This window comes from Nomia melanderi, chromosome 2, assembly GCF_051020985.1.
Source record: "Nomia melanderi isolate GNS246 chromosome 2, iyNomMela1, whole genome shotgun sequence".
Taxonomy (NCBI): Eukaryota; Metazoa; Arthropoda; class Insecta; order Hymenoptera; family Halictidae; genus Nomia; species Nomia melanderi.
The window spans coordinates 14,030,954-14,043,902 of record NC_135000.1 but is presented as its reverse complement, the minus strand read 5'-3'; the positions used below and the strand labels follow the sequence as shown (position 1 = coordinate 14,043,902).

Genomic DNA, 12,949 nt, shown 5'->3' with positions numbered 1-12,949 from the left:
GTGTAGTTTAGTTTAAATTTTGTCGATGAATTATATTTACTGGTAATACTATTTTATTGAAAAATTGTAATTCCTAACATTTGCTCATCTGTATATTAATTCTGACATAAAATGGTCCCAAATATTTTTTAGATACTTATAAATCTCTGATTACTTCATTTAATAGACATTTATAAAAAAATACAATAAAATATTTGATAGATATTTATAAAAAGTTTTTTATACATGTACTATAGTTTATTATATAATTACAAAAATATTCGTTTGCAACCTTATACGAATTGAACGACGACTGTTTAATTTGTAATTATAAAATATTATAGTGAAAATAGTAAACAAGATAGTGCCTTTAAAAGTTTAACCAATCGATCTAATTATTAAACAGTACTAATACTTTATATTAAAGTAGTTATATTAAATATTAAAGTTCGTAATAAAAAAGTTGCACTAAATATTAAAGCTATATGTTAAATAATGTATTACATACAGTATACGATGGCATTAAAATAAATTCGAAAATTGTATCTGTATATCTTGTCTAAAATAATAATAATCTAACTTTATATCTGAATTTTATAACAGACAATTTTCGGAACGCGACAGTTTCATTAATTTTTCAATTGTAATTGTTTCTCGAATCGTTTTGACTGTAGGGAGACCAGTTGAAATTTTCTGTCTTTTTATTACACGCTTGCTGTCGTCGCACGAGCAGCGAGCACAAAATTCGATTTAGGTGGCGGCGACACGTGTTATCTGTCTCTCAGTGTGTTCAGAAACGGTAACGCCGTGACAGATATATTCGTCTGGACGTCCCATCGAATTAAATTTACATCGAAATGACAAGCGTATCATTATTAATCTCGAATACAAAATCGTATGGAGAGCGCATTGAATAAATCAAGAAATTTCAAGGAATGATGCGTGTTAAGGGTTCATCTATACTTTTATTTAATACGACTTAATGATTTCTATGCTTTAAAAATTTATTAATAACTTTTTAATTCGCATATATCGCTGAATACACATAGTTCCTATGCATTTTCAAATTTCAGTCGTAACATGAGTTTTCATTACGCTATAAATACAAATTCGTAGCAAAAATATATACCACCTTCACATTAAAAAAGTAAGTTACCTATTACTGATTAAAATATTAGATTCTTCAGAAAATTTTATGGTTTTTGTAAAAAAGAAAACGATTAATTCTTGTTATGAAACTGCATATTCATTAAGCTTTAATATGATATCTACCAAAATTTGTATACTAACATTTTCCTATTATCTTTTCCAAAAAATTTGTACAATTTTCCATTCCGCTACATATGACACTCCAAAAATTATAATTTATTTTTCATTTAAACAATTCTTATCTCCATAAATTATATTATTATTAACATTATAACTGTACCCGTCAAAATTACAGGTTTCAATTTTCTTATTTCGAAATTATTGATATCTTGAAAACGTTAAATATCCGAACTGATTCGAAAAATAAATAGTTTCACTTAAATACTATAATAAACATATGAAGAAATAAAACAAATCTATTGTTACAATTTTTATACGGATTACTCATTAATTATATTAAACGCTGGGTAGTTCTAATGATAATTTGCTAAAATTATACGACCAAAGTCGCCCAGCTTTAACCTTTCATTAACCCTAATACAAGTGACCAGCAACTTCTATTCTAAAATACAAAAATCGCACTCTATTACTTCCCAGTTTCTTGCAAAACTCCCGGAAATTCCAGTATCAAGAGGCGAGTCGAGGTCTGCAAACTCAGTAAAAGAAAATGAAGGACAGTGTGTTCTCTACTACCCCCTAGATCGTCTGATCCGCGGCGTGGTCCAGCGGAGCAGCTGCGTTTAAAGTAACGAGATGACTGTAGGCAGAGATGAGATAACTTGACCTCAATAATTCAGATACCTAACAGCTTAGCCCTGTCCCGTACATAATGCAGTCTATCCACCCCATCGTGCTCTTCATCCACCCCTGCTTTGACTGCCAACTCCCTCCGCTCTCCTCTCCGTACACCGCCGCGCGTTGCATCCCCTTCAAGAGTCACGCCAGCCAACCGGTGCGACTCCACCCCCTAACGGCTTCTTGCCTCGGCTTTTAAAGTGTCAAACCTTGGAATCCGCGATTCCGGATCCGTTTCGATCCGCCGCGCCGGCCGTCCCGACCCCACCGATCCGCCTCGTTAAAGATTCACCCGGCCCTGTGTCGGATCAGCCGGGTAATCGGTCGAACACGAACGAACGCGTTCGTAAAAGACTTGTTTCCATCTACCCGACGTAAATCGTCGCGCGGAACGTACGATACGTTGCACTGGAGATGAGATGATTCTCTTGCTATGTGTTTTGTTTATAGTTTTAATTGGTTCAATGAGTGTCTAGTCGATCTATTTTCATCTGTTTTCGTCATGTTACAACGAAAAGTGTGTTGCTAAAGAGTTAGCACCTACGGTCAGTATAGGGGCAAGAGGAATCTCTTGTCATCTATTTTATTTATAGTTCTGATTGGTTACCGTATAAGATTGTGTTTACATCGCAGCTGAGATCTAGATAGGAACATCGATGATAGCGTAGCGCAGAAATATGTTCTCTTATTTTACTAGGGAAAGGTTTAGTGTGGTGTTCATTGGACTTGCTGTATGGATTCAATAAATGAAACTATGCGATTATATTAGTTCCACTATAAACGCGCTAAAGAGAACTATAAATAGCTTCCATCGATACTATAGTCGACGATTTTTTCGTCAATATCGAAGCTTAACCCTTAACGGCTGAGAGCTTTTTTTTGTAATACTCGCCCACAAGACGTTATATTACTGTAAATATTTTTTTTTCAATGCAGTATCAACAAACCAATGATGTAATAAGTTGCAATATTTGATAAAGAAAACTACAGCGATAATAAGTTAAGGGTTAAACACAATCTATGGCTAAATTCACACGAGCGGTTAACAACAAAATATCGGAGTGGCAATTGTTTTGGAACAACAAAGACGTAAAATTTTCTTAGACCCTATACACACTACCGGTTAAGTCTCAATCTGTCCTCAGACTATCCTCAGTTCGATCAAATATTCTTGAGTTGTTTATAATACACATATTTTACCTATAAATCTCGGTCCGATCTCAGTTCAATCTTGCTCTATCTTTGTTTATAAAAGACAAAGGAAAAAATGTTGAGCGAAGCATGAGCGAACCGAAAGTGGACCGATAGTGTGTATCAGTCCTTACCCTTCTTTCTATGAGACAGAAGAACCTTGTTTCTCTATTATTCCAACTGCTGGCATTTTATCACAAACCGTTCGTGTACATTTGGCCCAGTCATGATGACAAATGACACATTACTGTCGAAAATACATGTGAAAAGAGATCCTCATTCTTTCAAAGTTACTTCTTTTCCTCAAAGCACCGTACTCGTTTTTAAGGCCTACTTTCCACCAACAATATCCACCCCCAACAAGAGTCGGGATAAGTTATTGTTATTGACGTTGAAGCAGAGATGCTAGATGTACTTTGGTGGGGGAGGTATGTACTTAGAAACGTCCACAAGTTGTTTGGAGATAATTTCGGGCGTTGATTATAGTTCCGGGGAAAACGAGGCAGCTGCGTGCCCGTCCGAGGGATGTTTGAAATGGGACGTGAAAGTGGAAAGCGTTTCCTACTTTCTTCCTGATTTCAAAAGTTGTGACGTTGTCATGTCGTAATTGTTTAGTATATTTTATCGGTGACGAATTAACTCTTTCAAACCTGATTTTTGAAATGATGATGATAAAAATTGTTTTTCTCCATTAGCTTAAGTCTTTGAAATCTTTAATTTGTAGAAAATATTGAAATCTTTAAATTTAAAAAATACTCGTGCATCAATTGTAAAAGCTGTTAAAGCATTTCTTGTAAGAAATGATTCTATAGAATCTATGTACTAAATAAAATTGTACATACTATTATACAATATAAATTCAAACGTGTTTAAAACTACTGATATTGATAGTACAATACATGTATGAAACGTGTCTCACGAAAATATTTTATTATTTGAATCTAAAAGAGTTCTCATTGTATTTTTCTTTTATAATTTTCATATCAAAAATATCTGTTTTATCGCGTGTTGTATTTAAATTTTACTTTAATATGTTGACTGTCACGACGATCACCGATGATCGAAGCATCAAAATTGCTTGAGAACGATTACAATAAGAAAATTGATAACGAATGCAAATATTGAGTAATATAAGTAGCTAGACAATAGTGTAATATGAGTACTCCGAGACGAAATCATTAATAATTATTTCTAATATTATTTGCCTCTGCTATGAAAGAACAAGTATTACTATATAAAACGCTCGAAATTCTCGTGGCAGTCAACGTTTTAACTCCTTAGTTTCCAAAATAAATTAAAATCTAATCGAAAAACGATTGTGTGTTTAAGTAAAAACTTTTTAAATATATTTAAATGTTTATCGTATTATAAAATGGTATATTGCTTTATTTAGCATGACCAGGCCTGAAATGTTCTTTATTTGAAGCGAGTCTCAAAACACGTACGCTTTCATGAACGACCGAACGTATTTCGATAAACGGATACGAGCATAAAGCATAGTCATGTATCTCGGTCATGAGTTAATTCAATTTAAGCACTTCGACCCTTTGTTGGTCCGATTCGAGTCTCCCAACCCTAAATTGTTCTGATTCTGTCTGCACTCACGCGAAACGAGAATAGTGTTTCCAAAGTTCACATTAATTCAACATTTCCACGGAAAATGCTAAGTTTGAAAAGTATTTATGTTTATAGCAATGATTATACAGAAATAACGTTTCTGTTACTAAAACCCTTTAACATGAAAATAAAATAAAAATTTGATTAAATTTTTATGTAGACACATGTTTTCCTATATTCTTACAAATTATTTTACATAATCAGAGACAGGAAAAAATTAATTTTAAACATTTCTTGTGCCTAATCGTGCATAAGCGTTCGAATATTTTTGTTGCCGACTGTAAAAGTGTTTCGCTACACTTTGGGCGTTTAAATAAACTAGAACTGAATAAATATCTGGAGTTTACTACTCAAGCTAACAGCAAGTTAATTGAACTAAGTTAAATTATTTAAATTAAGCAACATTAACACTAGACTGGTTTCGGTTTCTTTGTCTCGCAATTATTGATATCTTAAAAGCATTGAATATTCGAAATAACCTTGAAAATAAATAGTTTCACTTGAACACTGTAATGAGTGTCTGAAGAAACTGAAAATCATCTATTATTACAATTTGTATAGGAATTGCATACAATCGTATGAAATTCTCGATAGTTTTAATGTTAAAAACTGCGTTCCGTATTGTTTAGCAAAAGACTCAAATTTGGATTACACGGTTTGCGAATGTATGAAGCGTTAGCCAAAAGTTATAGCTGGCTATGAGGGGATAACGATAAGAGTAATGTGTCCCTGGTTGCGAGAGAATACGGTTATGCTGGCCACAGCGAATGGGGCTACGCTCTGTCAGGACTGCAAAATGTAATCGGCACAGCGCCCTCAATTATTAATTGGTAACCGCGTTAATTACTTGCAAGGGTGTAGGCACGGCTGTCACTGGAACAACGGCGTAGCCACGGTAGAATTCCTCGCTAGAGCTAAATGCAGTTGAATCACCGCCGCTGTTACGCATTAAATTTTATCGATTCAGGAATCGAACACGACGATGCCGATGAAATAATTCTGTAAATTGAATTCCGAATTTGAATAAGGCAAATTCTTTCCTCTTCGTAAAATTAATTGTTTTCTAAAATTTGTTTCTGGTGAACTGTAAAAAGATAATGAATTTGAAAAAAGTGTCTTATTATAGAACGAATCGTGTATGTCAAATTAATGAGATTTTCTAGGAAATGAGGTTTTTAAAGATATTATAATAACATAATTTTTGTGGAATGTAAATAAAATCTAAAAATAGATATTAAAAATAAGTAAATATCTATTTCTTTCTATTTTATATATATGTTATTCATGTTATGTTAGAAAGTAAATATTTATTTTGAATTACCCGACATAAATTGGTAATTATTCCCTAAACCTTATCCCCACGTCTATCAAATACGAAAGTAAAAAGAAAAGTAGTATTTATGATATATATTGATGTTTTCTGCATCAGATATTCAAGTAAGAAATCTACCACATTTTGTCAAGTCTAATATTAACTTTCTCAAAAATCTTTTAATATTAACAATAAAATATAAATCTATCTATCTTTAATACTAACTTTCTCAAAAATCTTTTAATATTAACAATAACATATAAATCCATCTTTAATACTAACTTTCTCAAAAATGAGAAACCTCTGTTGCTATAATATCATTCTTCTCCAATACCAACAGCAATTTGCAAAACAGGAATTCTTCCATTATCAACGTACCCAGGGAAAAATATTGCAACTGTAAAACCTAGTTTTTAACTTACTGGAAACAATAGTGACATGCTTGTTAAGTACCATCCACTACTTTGTTTTAAAAGGGCAAAAAATAGAGATATATTTCAGTAGCTAGTTTTTGCGCAATCCTCCCGGACAATTACATAAATGATCGAGCCCGCTCAATCATCCTTGGAGTAGAAATGAAGCCTTGAGACCTGGAAAATTTCCGGAAACCGTCGCTTTTATCCTCGTTCCTGCCGTTACGTCGCATTTGCTTCCACGAAACAAAAGTATCGGTGAGCCGAGAATTTAATATCGGCAGGAGAAAATTACAGGAAGTTCAGGTAGGCTTGCTCAACTCAGGAATGGAAGCAAAAAGATCAAATTAACGAGGCACTTACTGATCTTCGATGGGTTGGATCGCGCTATAATTCGTAAGGAGACACGCTGGCCGAGTGCCACCGGTCTTTGGAACTACACGCGCGTTATGTAAAAGAAACCAGTTTTCGAGGAATTACTGTGATCGACTTCAGAAAACGTGAACAGCCCAAAACATTGCGTGGCCTCTTGTTTTCTCTCGGTTAAGGAGCTATACTGTGTGTGGCTTAGAACAATAGTCTAGCTCCTGCATCTGATTTCTCCAAAAAGAGACACTTTTGTGAAATGTTCTTAAATTAATACTAGATTTAAAGACTGCTCTGCTTGTTCTATCGTTCTTAGAAATATTGATATTCATTCGTTTAGATCTTGGAAATTAGAGGTTTAAAAGTGAACAACTAACACATGTTTACTACCATTCTATGTTACTCGAAAAAGTAATTACTACTCTATCTTCCATACAGTACAATGCGTTAAAATACTGTACTTCCCCATATGCGCGACATCGAAGAACACGAGTAAGGGTGAAATCGCGACTGCCCGTAAAAACGTGGGAAAAGATAAACCTTCAATTTCCTACAATTACTGGCATCGGTTTTCTACAATTCCCGATATCGGAAAATAAACGAAGCCTTTATCAGTGGTGTTGATTGCGAGCGTGGACCGCTGCTATCAGATACATATCTCTGCCCAACATTGGCGGCCGTTCTACCCGTTAATCGTGCAACAACCGATCGAGTTGTGTCCCGATTGAACCGAGACTCGTCCCTTGATACACGGGCTACCGTCGTAGCGACCGGCGCGGCGCGCTCTCTCGCAAGAAGAGAAGCCTCGGAACGGGGCTGGCTCTCGCGGAGATAAACAAAGGTACAACGAAACCGTTTAATTACCGAGGACCGGAGATTAACTCTAATGGAACGACGGTGTTTCGTGGCTCGTATGGTGCAGCGGGCCGCTGATTGGCCGCGTTATCCTGTCTGGCGCCTGTCAGACTGAAGGAACTTTTCGGTTCGATCCCCGTCGCCGAGCGGGCTTCTACCGCGGCGGCCCCTATGCCGAAATCGATTGTCGATAAGCTCGTTAAAAATTAGTAATAAACACCTTCAGCAACGAACTCGGTATTACTGGATAATTAGCGGAATTGGTAATTAGAACGTCCGCTAAATTGATACTCAGCTCGAATCAATTGAAACACCTGAACGGTTCCGCGACACGCGTTACGCTTTTGAATTCTGTCCGCGTTATGGAAGTCGACGCGGTTCTTCTGGATAAACATTGTTTCTTTTGCTTATCTTCCAACCACTTTCAGAAATAATCTCGAATTAGAAATATTTACCCTTTACAGTCGACCACCGTAATGGCGACTTCGAGGTTTGATGTCTAACCTTTATACGTGGACGTGAATTTAAACTTCGAGTATAGGAGTTTGAAGATTACTAATTAATGTTAAATATACTTGTTTGTAGCAAATAATAAAGGAATTTATTGTATTTATTTGTTTTTAGTTAGTTAAATATTTTTGCGTAGATATTGAAATTTCGATTTGAAACAGTTTTATATAGTAATGTATTAAGTAGTGACTTAATATGGTTACTTATTCCGACAATTTTACTGTATCAAGTATAGTTATTGGGAATGTTTAACAAAAATTAGAAATAGTTTTGACAAAACTCTTTTTTGTGTGGGAATATTACAATTGCTAACAACTCAGCCATTTTGTAAATATTTAATAAATTTTAGAGAACTCCAATTGCTGAATTTTTTAAGATATAAGTTTACCGTGTGGTTGCATACAAGTTTTAAATGACCTACATAAAATATTACATCCAATTATTCTGTAATTTAAAAAATATAAATAGTCAAAGACAAATATCTGCAATATATATTGTAAATTCATAGTTTGTATTATCTAAGTGTTAACACATACGTGTAAGATATCTAACTTTACTTACTTATATATTTCAAATTATCGAGTTGCAGCATCCTATATTTTACATTTGTCACAGGGGATACGTATGCTGCCATTGTGAAAGTATATTATGATCGAAGTCAACCAATGGCTCGTTCCGTTGTTAGTGCTAGAAAACAGACACCCTGATGCTCCCCCTTAAAGATGGACCGACGAATCGAATTAACTTTATTACGTTTGTCTTCTGTTTTCCGCCCAACAACCGTCAGTCTGTGTTCACCCCCAGTTTCACTCGGTCAATTTCTCTGGTCTCTGCTCCACCACTCTGCTCATTGTTCACTATTCAACCAAACCGAGTAGATTGAAGAGTTTTCCTTTTTTCAGCTTGCCTAACAATATGGATTATACTTTAAAACTCTATGCTGTATGGAACTGTAATTATTAAAGTATTAATTTGTTAAGTATGCGTCATAGATATATTCTGGTTAACCATGAAAAATGTCTTGTTTGCGACAAATGTAAAATTCATTAACACATTTTCCATGTATATATACATATATAATTTTTAAAGTTTCATGAACTTGTTGTAGAATCATTTCTTTAATCATTTCATTTAAATAGACGAAATTGTTAACAGCTTTTGTTACACTGCGTATTATATTTCAATTCTACTGCAAACAAAACTGCATTATATATGTTATATTAAATATAACAACAGAATACTTTCTAAAAAAAAAGAAATCTTCTCCGCAAATAATTCACTGCCGCCGCGAGTAAAACATTTAACTTTCAATTCGAATGAAAACACTCGATCATCTTCAGTTTCCATGTCTGTTTCAGGAGACAAACAGCGGAAGAAAGGGAAGCCGAGAGGCAGGCGGCGAATCGTTTAATGCTGTCCCTTCAAGCGGAAGCACTTGGGAAAGTAGCTTATCCTACAACAGTATCCAGCCATCCAGCAGGGACTACTGTTCCCAGTTTGGATAGGCAGCAGGCGCCCGCTGCACTGACCCACCCCGTCGGTCAATGGGCTTCGCCGTACGGCCCACCGCAACCCCTAGCCGAACCAATTTGCTGAATCCCGATGATTCATGTGACTTGATAAACTTTACTGCTGGATGAACTTGAGGCGCCAATTATGTCACTTTTGTATTCGATCGGCAAAAATATTGTTGCAACTCTAATAGATACCTCTGCAAATAAAATTTGCATGTGTAGGCGAATACATTGTTATCTTAACACTTAATGAACGGGTGATTTTTTGTCTATCTTTTACCACTCCCGAGAATTTTTGAAGAAATTATATAAACCTGTAGACATGTTTTTAAATTATTGCTGTTTTATTAAATTAGTATCATTATTAATACAATTTTGAGAAATTACTTATTTTCATGTCTAGTACTTGTTACTAATACGGTGTTCTGCAAAACGTTAAGTTACCATGAAAATGTGTAAATCTACGTGTCCTGTCCGTTAAGTGTTAATATTAATATTTTATTGTCTTACTATATACGTCTAGATATTTACTTGATATTACGCCTTGATTGACGATGGGATCAAATTCAGTCTGAGTGTCGATCAATTTGATATTCCATTATATATTTATAACACTTTGTTTGATTCGTAGTCGAGGAAAGCTCAGTATATTTAGCATGCTTTTGGACATGTAATGAGTATGCGTAATGTTTGAAATTATATATGCAACACGTATACAAAATTTAAATGTACAGTTATATTTTAATTATAAAATTAAAGTACTACTTGTAATGTATATGGTTCCAATGCTACTTAATTAAATCGAAACAAACTTTTTTAGGGCAGTTTTGAAAATTTGACGTCTTTTAATTGTTCATGCCATAACATAGTTGGCTTGGTGGAACGTTTTAAAAAAGAGTGAACTTTTTTTCTAAATTAATTTGTTGTCTTTAGAGACCTGTTGTTCCGAATTTTTATTTATCAAATCACTTAATACCTACGTAGTTTGAAAAATTAAGAATTTTTGGATAACTTAAGTGGTTCTATGTTTTTGCCTTATTATAAACTCTTCATCTTTAAATAGTCTTGTTTGTTCCCAGAAATTATTAAATTTGTATAAAGTTATGTAATTAGGAATGAATACATTTGTGATTAAGTTCAACCATTTCCTTTTTTCATTAAAGAAAATGTAGTAGTTGACAGAGTTTGACTAAATAAGAAAAAAGTTTTTATATTATTAACAAAGGTAGAATAAGAAGTACAGAGTGTGAGTTGTAACAATATTATTCTCGATTTAACATGTCACGATCTAACGAAGCTGACGAAGTTTCGCTTCCAAGGTTCCTTCGAAGTAAGTTACACGAAAAAAATTGCATTTACCAATGAAGCACTGAAAATGGTAATTATTAATATTACTTCATACGCACACGGTAAACTTTTTTAAATGATTTGTTACTAAAATTTTATCATAATCTAAGCAGTAAAATATTTACTTGCCTGCTAGTTGTTTTATACGCTTCCAAAAATTAGTACAAATGTATGAGTGTTTTTAAAAATGTGTGAAATTTTCGTAAAGTCACTTATATGCATTAAACGAATGAAAAAGCTATTTTATATCTATGATATTGATTTAAATTTTCACTAGTATTAAATTCTCAATATTCGAAGAAAAACATTTCTGCAACTCTTTAAACAGAAAAACTTTCTCCTTTTAACTTCCATGCGCATAATATTTTAGTAGATTGTAAAATAAATCATCTTGAATGCTACACGACTCCAAATTTTTCAACGATGGTGATAATATTAAATCTATATATTAATTTCCACACGAATAAAAAGTTTTTTCATTTTAATTTAATGTATAAAATTGATTTTCCAAAAATATCTTATATTCGTATACTAAAAGACACCCTGTGCTAAAAAAGTGTACAAAATTAATTTGATTGAAATGAGGACATGCGTTATCCTCTTTTTGTTAAATTAACCCATTGATATATCTTTTCTTCCAAGATGTAACAATAAATTAAATATTGTTCTGTTATCAATAGTACAGTCCATAATCAAAAAATTAAAGCCACCAGTCTTAACATCACATTTTTCTCGGTAATCATAGCATTCGAAGTCCAAAAGGTAATTGAATAATACTTTCTTCACCGCAGCATTAACCCTTTGTATTCCCAAAGTATCTCATTGAAAATGCTAAACATTCTCTAACGAGGACATTTTCTAAAACTAACTTAACGAGAAATCGTACATAAATTGAGGAACAAAACTATTTTATTCCAATATTTCACATATTGATGCATTATACAAATTTTAACCCTTTGGGGACGAATGTCAACATTTTGGTGGAATCAAAGTTTCATATTTGGAATACTAAGTTGGAAACAAATGGTTTAATTATTCAAACAGCAAAAAATCAGTGTACATAGTTTCTTTTTTCTGTATTATTTAAGCATCTGATATATAATTTGACTTCATCTGCTGAAGATTTCGTATACTTCAATGAATCTTCGTCCGTAAAGGGTTGATATTAATACCCTTCCTTATAATAATGTGTCATACTCGTGGCGAATATTTTGAACAGAATTTAAAAAATATACATATTACTCAATGTTTGTGTAATATAAATATTACACAATTCAAATTGAATATTATTTTTCTATTGTCAATTGGTATGCTTCACAGCAAACATAAATATTAATTACAAAGTAGGTGTATCGATTACAGTTGCGAAATAAATCATAAGGCAAGAGGTTAAATATTAAACTTTACAATTTTATCGTGTCAAATCAATTGGCGAGAGAAGTCTCTAGAGTACAAAGGGTTAAGATCAATAACTAAGCAATGAAACTAAACCTCAGTTATAAATAATTAATATGAGGAAACAACCAGATAAGAATCAGATTGCTGATTTATTATGACATTGTGATTGCTGATTTGTTATGACGGTGGTCCTAATTTTTCGATCAGGGGCCGTAGGTGTCTACTCTTAAACGCGAAACGCAATTCGAACGCGTTACGCGATCGGTTGGCCAGGTTAAAAAATGCACGGCGCAATGATGATTTTATTAGCTTGGTCAGATTGTCAATTAAGCTATGTTCCCATCATTTTTACACCGGTTTTTCCGTAATTTCGTTAAACGTCTCGATGGATCACGCAACGAAACGAGTCGACGGCAGCGAATCGCAGAATGGATTGAATTCGCCGTAACCTGCTCGCATTTGACGTGTAAACAATCGTCATGAACACGTAATCAACATTTAGG

At 33.8% G+C, this 12,949-nt stretch overlaps 1 protein-coding gene across 1 annotated transcript in view; it reads left to right on the top strand.

The window, feature by feature from the left end:
• Nucleotides 1-10,771, top strand: part of C15 (homeobox protein C15) — a 68,873-nt gene extending 58,102 nt beyond the window's left edge. Inside the window, exon 3 of the mRNA XM_031988172.2 lies at nt 9,546-10,771. Coding sequence (XP_031844032.1) covers nt 9,546-9,783 — 238 coding nt within the window. The 3' untranslated portion in view covers nt 9,784-10,771. The remainder of the gene's footprint in view (nt 1-9,545) is intronic.
• Nucleotides 10,772-12,949: the final 2,178 nt, after the last annotated feature.